The sequence below is a fragment of the Cornus florida genome, unplaced genomic scaffold, assembly GCF_030987335.1.
Source record: "Cornus florida cultivar Cherokee Brave unplaced genomic scaffold, ASM3098733v1 CherokeeBrave_3.0.0_Hap2_Chr05, whole genome shotgun sequence".
Lineage (NCBI taxonomy): Eukaryota > Viridiplantae > Streptophyta > Magnoliopsida > Cornales > Cornaceae > Cornus > Cornus florida.
Window position 1 is genome coordinate 86,483,910 of NW_026775575.1, and position 11,196 is coordinate 86,495,105.

An 11,196-nucleotide genomic window follows, 5' to 3' on the forward strand; every position below is an offset into this window, starting at 1 on the left:
ATATAATATAGAGGACGTGAGAGAGAGTGTTAGAAATTATGAATTGCATATAATATAGAGGACGTGAGAGAGAGAGAGAGAGAGAAGGGTAACGTGAAAATTTTAATTTATTTAATATATGATATTAGTAAAATTCGGACCGTATTGATCATTAAAAAAAAGAAATTTGTATAATAATGTTTCATTTTTATATTCAAGCACCAATTCCCTCATGTTCCAGTGTTCCACGTTATTGCAATACTAATATTGATTGCATTTTGGAGCCCACCACCAACCACATTGTTACTCGCCATTGACCTTTACCTGTTCACGCGGGCCAAGAACTTTCCATCAATCATCATCATTATGAAACGAATACCCACTATCCTTCGTCATAATCTTGTCACCACAGACATGGATAGATAGATGGATAGATAGAGAGAGAGAAACAGAGAAATAGATATCTAGATAGAGAGAGAAACAGAGGAGAGAGAGAGATGGGCGGCAGCGGTGGTGGTGAGAAGAAGGTGGAGGTGGTTGAGAGCAAGGAATGGTATTTAGCTGCCTATGCACCAGAAGGTGTTCCGACGTCTGATCATCTCAAACTTCGCACCGTAACCTTATCACTCGCCGTTGATTCAATCCCTGATGGACACGTGGCTGTTCAGCTACTCTGGACTTCCACCGAACCATACCTCCGGACCATAATGACCGGCGTCGAGGAAGGAGGACTCTACTTTCCCCAAATTCCCCTCAACAAGGTAAAACTGTAATTTTCCCTCTTCCGACTTGATGAATTTTAGTAGTTTTATTTCTTATTTTGACTGTTGCTGCGATGCAGGTGATCACAACATTTGGGGTAGGAAGAGTGATTGTGTCCAAAGACGGTAAATTTAGTGAGGGTGAGATCGTGGTCAATCCCTTCTTTCCAGTTGCTGAATATAGTGTGGTAGCATCTCATTTCCTTAGAAAAACTGATCCAACTGCTGGGATTCCACTGCCTGAGTACCTTAGTTCTCTTGGTAATTTCCTTTCCTTTTTCATTACTAAAATTACTATATTTTGCAATGTCAATTTCTCTCTCTATATGTATATATATATACTAATATGGTCTGTATTTGTTATATATATATATATATATATATATAGGACTACCTGGGTTTTCTGCATGGGTTGGGATAGAAGTACTAGGGAAGCCAAAACCGGGTTCGAATGTATTTATATCAGCGTGCGCTGGAGCCGTCGGGATGATCGCCGGACAGTTGGCTAAACTTAAAGGCTGCCGAGTCATCGGAAGCACCGGATCAGATAACAAGGTATATGTAAAATGTTTTCCTTAAAATGTTCTTTTCATTTTTTTAATTTTATTTTCCTATGTTTGGCAACGATCGTAAGATATATTTTAGATAAGCTTCATAATTAATACTCATAAGAGGTTGCTAACCACAGTCGGCGACTGTAGTAGCGCAGTCGCGGCTTTTACTGGTATTTTTTCTTGAGCCTATCATCGATGTATAATTACCATCTTATCCCATTATCTTTTTAACAGAAAAATGAAAACACCAATGAAATTCCCCCTCCTCTCTCTCTCTCTCTCTCTCTCTCTCTCTCCGAAACCTCACTTCTCAGTTCTCTCTGTGTCTAATTTTTTTTTACAGAAAAATGAAAACACCAGTAATGTGTTGAATCTCTGCAATTAATCAATAATCTAGTGAGATGAAGATGGTCCCTCAATCCTAAAATCTCTGATCCAATTTTCTCGCCAACCAATCATTATTCTAGAAATTCAATCTCACATCACAAAACCACCCATGACCACCACCGGAGACACAGCTCCACCACCACCCAGACACCCCCTACCAGCTCCCCACCACCGCCACCACCACCACCAACAAAAAACTAACCCTCATCCCCCTCATCTTCCTCATGAGCTCGCCACCGCCTGCCTACCCTGGCAACGGCGGCTTCGTCCTTTGGGCCACCGCGCCTTCTGCGGCTCCCTCATGGCCACCTGAAAATTTCTTTCCGGCGTCATCCACCTTGCCACCTTCCCCGTCCTCTGCATCGATTACGTCGAGAAAATCTTCGCCTCCGGCCTCCATCGCTACCTCGCAATCCTCGCCGGTCCGGCCTTCTTCACCCCGTTGCTCAATACTCCCTCTGCGCCGTCAATCACTTTGCCGGCCACGATGGAACTATCAACACCTCATCGTTCTGTCTCCGTCGACAACTCTCTCATCGCCGGATTCTGCTTTGGTGTCAATATACATTTTTGGCTCTGTTTTCCAGTAGCTTGGTACCTAATTTGGTATGTTTATGTTGCCTGATTTATGGTGTTGGAACTTAATAATATTGGTTTGCAAGTTTAAAATTTTGTAATGTGTGTGTTATTACAGGCGTTTTCATCTACATTTTGGTAAAGAAAATTAGATGCAGAATGCTTGGTTAGAGACAGAGGGGTTCTCATTTTTCTGTAAAGAGTAGTAGGGCAAGATGGTAATTATACTCTGATGAAAGGCCCAAGAAAAAATGTCATAGAAGTAGTCATAGAAGTAATCAGTAGTTGGAAAAGTAAACTTACACATGGCAGCTGCTAAGGCCGCGACTGGCAACCCTCTTGTGCATAATTAACTCTTTTTCTTCAATGTTTCTCACTGAACACACAATTAACTCTCTTTTTCCACAGTTCCCCACCCACATGGAATAGAATATTGTGCATAATTAACTCTCTCTTTCTTCGATGTTATTCACGAAACCCACAATTAACTCTCTCTCTCTCTTTCCACGGTTCCCCATCCACAGAGAATATTACCCCCAAACCAACCCCTCTCTCCCTATTATTTTCTCTCTCTATCTTAAACCATCCCTCCTCACCATTTCGTTACTTTCTCTATCCACTCTCTCTCTATGCTAGAATATGTTCTCGACCCAAATCTGTACCTCGACCAACTTAAAAAAGAGAAAACTAAAGATTAGATTTTTATATTGGGAGGACCAAAAAAGATTAGTTGTTAGAGGAACATGTTATTCAATAAGAATATGGATAATTAGATGACCAAAGTAACACGTGGAAAATGACTTACTAAAATATTTTTAGTAAATCATTTTTAGTCATTTGGGGGTAAAATGATTTACTTGAAAAATATTTTTCTAACCTTGGAGTCTCTCAAACACCGAAAAATGAGGAAAATAATTTTTGAAAAATATTTTACGTTTGTTAAACGGAGCCTTAATTTACTCAGTTTTTCAGAACATAAAATTACATTGACCTAGCCTAGTTTTAGAACCCTTAACACCATTTTTGTTTTTGTTAGGTGAGTACTCACACACATTTGGCTTGAACCCCTCACCTCTCGTTTGAGTGAGGAGATGATGACCCACTGACTATCGTGGCCTCTATTGTTAAGTCAAATATGTTAAAAGGCTGAATTAACCTTATATTGTTTTGGGATAATTACACTTTCCTCTAATGTAGATTACCTAAATAACAAAAACCTCAACCTCCCTTCTAATTTAAGTCTCATTAATGTTCACCTCCCTTCTAATAAAATCTGATACTCTTATTTTATCTTTCAATGTTCAAAATTTACTAAAAAATCGAGAATACCCTTAGAAAGCTTGAAAATCCTATTTTGTCCATTTGTTGGACCAATAAAAATACAATGGTTATAATAGTCATTTAATATATTCGGATCAAAGGACATGAAAGTCTTGTTATTTAGGTAATCTAGAAGGGAAGTAAGTGTAATTATCCCTATTCATTTAGGAGGAAAACAAGCTATTGTTATAGTATGGCTAATAGAAGACATCTCATGACTCTTGTAATGTGATAATTCTCTTACTAGTTTTACTCATTAAATGATAAAGAAAACAAGAGACAACTATAAGATGACATTTTTTTGAACTTATACCATGATTAAATTGCATCATTAGTCATAATAATTATTTAATATTAATGTATAGCAACAATGCTATTTGATCAAAGGTTGTAGTTTAGTGGTATCTTCTTTGTCTTTCATGATGAAGGTTCAAGTTCTCATATGAGCAAGAGTGTGTGAGTTTCTTGCCATGAAAAAAATAGTATAAATTTTAAAAAATTATTTGTACCATTAGTTGGTGCTTCTAGGTTGGGTGGTTAGTCCACTGGGTTTGGTGAGAATTTAATTAATAGTAAAAAGGGACATTATGACTTACAGAAAAAACAAAACAAAAAGGGTCATTATGATCTTCAAGAGACTTTAATCGCAAGGCTAATAATAAATGATCTGTGATATCATGTTTGGTAGGAACAAGGAATGAAAAACAATGGAGAAGGAGAAAGGAAGGGATTTTCTTAATTTTGGACTCATCATATAAACAAATGATCTTGATAATAGTAAAATAATGAAATTCGATCCTTATTGGCAAGGTATAGATAGATTGATGGTTTAAATATGATTTTCATGTTTTGTTATGCAGTCAGGGTTTAGTGACTTCAATTTAATATCTTCTTTCCAATTTGATTCCAAATCATCGATCAGGAGTTTCAGGACAATGATTTGTTGAGAAAAAACAAAGTTTTTATAAAGTTGTTTGTCACATTGCGTACTTTGAATATTTTCCTAGCATCCAACCACCTGGGTCCAGTGTGCAAAAGCTTCATTTAGTGGGGCTGGGGCACCATAAATTAAATTGTAAACATATATACTGTGAAGTCAAGACACTTTTACAATCCAGAATTTGAATGGGCTACACCACATTATCTTTGGGCTTTGATGTTGTTGAGATGGGCCTATTGTATGTATGACATTTTGTGGAATCCCATTTGGCCCATTTTATACCATATGACTGTTAATAGCTTGTTTGGTAGCAATGATGGATGGTTTTCATTTGTTTAATAGATGGAAAGAGGAAGGGAAGAGGCAGGCCCATCATATTCTTCCTTCCAAAAGTTTAAGGAAATAAAGTATAAGAAAATAGGGGTGTAGAAATAGTCGGTTTGACCTGTGAACCGGACCAGACTGGTAGGTTTCGTCCGGGTTTTTTTTATGGTTCTATTCGGTTCCAATTTAAATAATAAGGAACCGTTAATTAATGATTCGGTTCTAGGTTTGGGGTCCCAAAGGACCAATCCAAACCGCTAATTAGTTTAAAGATCAAAGTAGAATCTCAATATAAAAATTTAAGTTATCAAAAAGGCCAGATTTGTGTTCCCAAACTAGTCCCTCATGGTTCTAATGATTCCGAAGGTCCGGTTTTTTCCAAACAACATTAGGGTAGGTCTCTTTCATTTTTTTGGATAGTTCTTAATTCTATCTTTCCACCTTTGCTTTTTCCAAGTTTCCATCTTCTTACCAAAAGAAGCATATTGGCCTACCAGCATTTGGGATTATTTAAAACGCTTAACCTCTTGTAATATACTTGATATGATTGAACTAAAGCTTGATGCTTAGTAATTCTTTTTCCAATTTTGTCTTCCTTATATTACTTATATTAACAGCCATTATAGTTTCACAACCATATGTTTAGCTATGAATCTGTGGTGATGCATGGAGTTTTTGGTGTTGTAACACAATAAAATATATATTTATTTAATTATCTATTTATTTTGTTGCATGAATTTATGTTATATAATAATCTCAACTACATAAAAATAGAATTTAACCGAAGAGAATATAAAATTCCAGAAAAGAAAAGGACTCATCACATAATATATTTATCGAAGATTTGTCTTTCTATTTTTTTATTTTTTATTTATTTTTATCTAGTGATTCTTTACATTAATTCCTTAATTTATTTTCTTACATAGGTACTTACTTTTGTTAGGAATAATATTTGTTGAGTTGAGTTGAGTTTATAGCTTCTTACGTTTACATGTGCTTGACCTTCACGGCCACACAATGCAGGTTAAGCTATCAAAGGAGAAATTCGGATATGATGATGCATTCAACTACAACAAAGAAACTGATTTCGATGCTGCTTTGAGCAAGTAATTTATTTAAATTCCTTTACTTTTTTTTAATAAAATGAATTATTGTTCAATGTTATGAGAAGATATGTCTGCTTATGAAAATACAATTCAACAAAACCATCATTCTGTGTTTAGGCCTTTCACATTGTTGGGTTCCCATTCGGTTTGCGCCTCTTTGGGCTTTTTAAATTTACAAATACACTTATATTACCAATAAGAACACGAGACATGGTTTTATGTGAAAGTGACAATGCATGGAAGTTTACATTGGATGTTACAGGTACTGCCCTAATGGCATTGATATTTACCTCGACAACGTTGGAGGTAAGATGCTTGAGGCTGTCCTTAACCATGTCAATAAGGGTGCTCATATTCCAGTCTGTGGGATGATATCTCAATATAACAAGGCAAGTCAACATCTATCCATAGATACATATTTTGCACAAATTGTATATAAATAAGTGTAAGGATGATCCTGATAAAACTGTCAATTAACTGGCCGCCTTCATGTAGACTTGGACAGAGAGAGAAGGGGTGAGGAACCTACTCAATATAGTTGGTAAAGAAGTAAAGATCGAAGGGTTTTTGGTGGGTACATATATGAATCGCATGGGGGAGTTCATGAAAGAGATGGAGGGCTACATAAAAGAAAAAAAGATTAGTTCGGAACACAAAATTTATAATGGGATCGAGAGCTTCTTGGAGGGCTTTGCATCCATCTTCTCTACCTCTAATGTTGGTAAAGTTATAATTCAAGTTGCTGCATAGAGTGCTGAAGGTCACTCCACTCTTATCGTTCAGGTTCCTAATTAATCGGTACTTCTGTGTTGCTGTTTATTTTGTTCATGGAATTGGCTTTAGCACCTTGCAAATGCTTCTTATAAACTACTTTTACATATTATTATTGAATAATTAATGCAGTCTGCATTTGTATGTTCTTACCAAAAAATTGATATTGTTGCAAAAACCTACATGTTACATATAGTTTTGTTCCCCCTTTTTATTAGGGTGAAACCTACACGTACGGTGTTGACTTAAGCAAAATCAACAGACTGTAGAATAGGAAGAAATCACGAAAGCAACAGACTGTAGAATAGGAAAGTAATCGTGATATGTCATATCGACTGAGAGTGTCTTATGTGATTTCAATTCTCACTGGTACATCTGTGTGGATCAGGCTCAAAAAAGTAGGGAGAACGACAAGAGACATAAAAAGTATGGTAATGCGTGGTAAGGGAACCCTCTGCATGTGTGTGTGTGTGTGTGAGAGAGAGAGAGAGAGAGTAGCATATGGGAATGGATTTTGGGAATGGAGGGAGCAAGAGTTCCTAAATTAAGTGAGAGTGAGTGGGGAGGAAGCCAAAAGTGTGAAGAAGAGTGAGAAAAAGATGATGTGATGAGAAGAGAAGGGAACACAAGGTTGGAGAGGTGAGAAATGAGTGGCTTGAAATGAGGTGGTGTGGTGAATAGCTCAACAAGTGCATGGACAAATTTCACTGCCACTACTCTTGATTCATGCGTTATCTGTGCTCCCTTAAATTAAAGTACCTTGTGAAAGTGAGATACCTTAATAAAATGTTTTATTGGTAAAGGTTAATGGTATAATATGATAGAACATGTACAAAGGACGAAACTAAACAGCCAACATGACAACAGCCACAGCTTAGCTGGTGCATAAATTATTACATGGTCCGAGATTACATAGTCTCATGTCAACTTTATTCAGTTTTTTGCTTGCTAGTTGTGATTGAATGAGATTGTAAATTGTGATTGACCGAGACTGTAAATTCTTAAAAAGCAGTGCTAAAAAAGGAATGAAACAGCATAAAAGGCCAGCTCCTAATGCTATACAAGCTGGACAAAATACATTGGAAATAAGGTGCAACAAAAGAACAAAATGTCATGTTTTCATCACTATAATAAGAGTTCAGTGCATAATAGTGCTAAGCTATATCAGTTGTCCTAGCAAACACAATATTTTTGTTAAATTTTTTTTTTCCCCGGCAGTAATTAATATCTTTGTTAAAATCTTAAAATGATTGCAATGGCATTTTGCTAGTCTACTATTTAGTATAAAATTTGTCTTGGGGTGGTAAATGGGCGGGTTGAGTGGGGTTTGGATGAGTCAGATATGGATGGTCAAATATTGGTTGGATTTCATATTTAACCCATTAACATCGGGTTGTGTCAAGATGGGCCGGGTCAAACCGTAATGACGCAATGACCCATTTTTTTTTTTTTTTTTGAACCCTTTATTATTTGGAAAATTTTATCTTTACTATTTTTTAGTCCGAATTCTATTTTTATTTACTAAAAAAAATTGAAGAAAAACCAGCACATCTCTCTCTCTCTAAAATTGAATCAAGAAAACAGTTACAAGTAGGTTCTAAACGCACACAGACACACACAAGTCTCACCGATCTGTCTCTCTCTCTCTCACGGCAGCACAATGAAGGCACCATGTATTCAGAGGCAAGAGATCAGTGTGGACTGTCCAATGCGATTTTGATTCAAGCCGGTCAAATATGGGTTGAATATAGTTAATCATATTCAATCCGTTTTGACCCTCTGGTTTAAATTTATTTAATCCATTTGACCAGTGTTTTAATATGATTCACCCAAATTCATTAAAAAGTTAGTGAAAATGGACAGATCAGTAACCATTTTGCCACCTTAAGTTTGTCTAATCAAACAACAAAGAATTTTGAAGGGAGAGAGTCTAAAAACGCTCTGTTTTACTGCTATCAACATAAATTTTGATGAGTTGAAAGTATGTACGTTCGATCCCTTCTTTTTTTTATTTTATTTTTATTTTTAATTTTTTTTAATATACGTTTTTTTATATCTTGAATCGAAATTTCCATGGATCGATTTTCAAATGCATAGAATATTTAAAATCTGAAGCCCATTATTATAGACTAGATAGGCATCGTCATGACAAGAATGAAATATAGGTCATGACAAGAATGATATTATTGTATACAATAATACAAATATCATTATATGTACACACGTGTATATCCATTGCGTTGTCAAAGAGTCACGTATGGCTCAAGATCCATTAAATTATTGAAATATACCTACGTCAGTAGTAGATATAAATAAGTTACCAAAATACAGTAGTAGTACATTGAACGTGAAACATGTTTCCATGGTCACAAATAACATAAGCACCTCCAATGTTCTTTTTATGTTTTTTCTTTCACACAAACAAGTCTTATATTGAATGTATGAGAGAGGAAAGTAGGCGATGATTGGGGAAAAGATGGTTTGCGTGAACCCTTTTTTTAAGTGATAATATTGTAGAAAGACATACCATACGTTTCAGAACAGAGAACAAAAAAAAGAAAGTCACTCAAGTTGACAAACATTGTCTTATTTTAACACCTCATTGCCACGCCACCACATTTATAAGAGAGAGAAGGCCCACCAAGGCACCTTCAAATTTAGCAATCCCTTTTAGCGAGATTCCGGAATAAAGCAACCATGGTCCAATTGGGTTGGGTTTATCACGCCACTTTCCAAAATAGGCAAACATTCAGTGGCCCAAAAAACATAATGGAATGTGGTGTATAAATTTATATGGTCAAATGTAAAAGGCAAAAAAGACCTATCTCCTATCTTTCTAACTATAGTACATTTTGAGCCCTCTAAAGTTGACATGCTCCTTTTCAAAGTGTGTTAAAAGAAAGAGATTATTACGTATAAATAGTATTAATGACTCATATTTATTATTTGATAGAGTTAAAGTTTTATCAATTCGAAAAAATGAAGATATAGAAAAATATTGTTTATCTTCACTGAGGTATCACTTTTTGTGCATACTAGTACCACTTTTTCTCTATGCCAAAAAAAAAAAAAATATTGTACCTCCATATACAAAAAGTGGTACATATATGTCTAAAAGTGGTACCTTAGTGAAAGTAAATAGTATTTTTCTATGTCCATGTTAGTATTTTGGTCAACTTCATTTTTTTCAAAACTGTGAAACTTGACTTCATTAAATGGTAAATATGGGTCATTATCACCATTTATATGGGTCATTAACACCCAAAGGTATCAAACAAATAAAATTAGACTTTACCTAAGGTACCCTTATATTTACATTTTACATTTTTAAAAGCATGATTTTGTGAAATGACAAAAAATGGCTAAACTAAAAGGACAATGCTTGGGTTCTGCTTGATTGAGTTTCACCTTCACCATATTCGAATTGCACAAGAAATTTAAGAACTAATTTGCTTCCAAACTCGGGCGGACCCAACACCGTTAGTGGTGGCGCATATTGGTTCATTCGACGCTGACGGCTTGACATTGCCCCCGTTTTACTCTTCCTGCGTCACTACAAACCCTAAATCTCAACTAAAAGAATGGAGACCAAGAAGATGAGATGCCACGACAACAATAGTGAGAGACCGACAGTGTAATGATTCTGGTAAGGAATAATGTTGTGGGGAAAACCAAATAATGGCTGACGATATGCCATATTCTTGTTCTCTCAAATTTTCAATCCAAATTAGGGGGAAAATCACAAATAGAAAAATATTACACTTTCCCCTTTCAAACAATTTACTCCTTTTGAACCATTTCTTCCCAATTACATTCATGCACTTACTTTTCTAGGCTAAAACCAAGAACAACTTTGTTTCAAATCCCTAAATTTGAAAATAACCTTACTTTAAAAGCCTATGGAGAAAATGAATGATCAATATTGCATACGTAAGTGCAAAAAACTGTAAATATTCACAGAGACACCGGAGAATAGAACAAAAGGGAACAAGGAATATTATTTGGAGATTTTTCTCTTAAACAATGGAGCTCTATTATAATAAAAACTCGATGACTTTCTTAGGCTTCCTCGGGTACATTTATAGAGAGCTTTAGTAACGGTTGTCGTTATTTCCTTCCTCAATCTACTCCACATTTTCAAATCGTTGTTGATTTTATGACTCGAATCATGCCCCCCACTACTTTCTAAATCATTTTCCTGCTTGAACTATTCCCTTACATGTCATTTGGCAGTTGTGCTATGTGGGTGTTTCTACTTGGTCTCTGATTTGGACATATGGACTCCTCTGCTTGGTGTAGGTTTTTGGTCCCATAATATATGTATACTCTTCTAATAGCCCTATGTTCCCTATTGTGAAAATTAAGGGCCTGCTTGGTTTGTAACTCTGATAATAATTTTCTGTTTTCAAAAAATTGAAAACAGAAAACTGTACACAAAATTCTGTTTGGTTCAATTTTCTGAAAACTCAGTTATAAAA

General features: G+C 35.7%; 1 protein-coding gene across 1 annotated transcript; it reads left to right on the forward strand.

Annotated features, from left to right (window-relative positions):
- The first annotated feature begins 322 nt into the window (after positions 1-322).
- LOC132307369 (2-alkenal reductase (NADP(+)-dependent)-like) lies at positions 323-6,947 on the forward strand. Its single transcript, XM_059805097.1, has 6 exons — positions 323-740; positions 821-1,001; positions 1,129-1,295; positions 5,865-5,947; positions 6,210-6,336; positions 6,443-6,947. Exons 1-6 carry the CDS (start codon positions 477-479, stop codon positions 6,695-6,697), a joined length of 1,077 nt encoding a protein of 358 aa, XP_059661080.1. The 5' UTR covers positions 323-476; the 3' UTR covers positions 6,698-6,947.
- Positions 6,948-11,196: the final 4,249 nt, after the last annotated feature.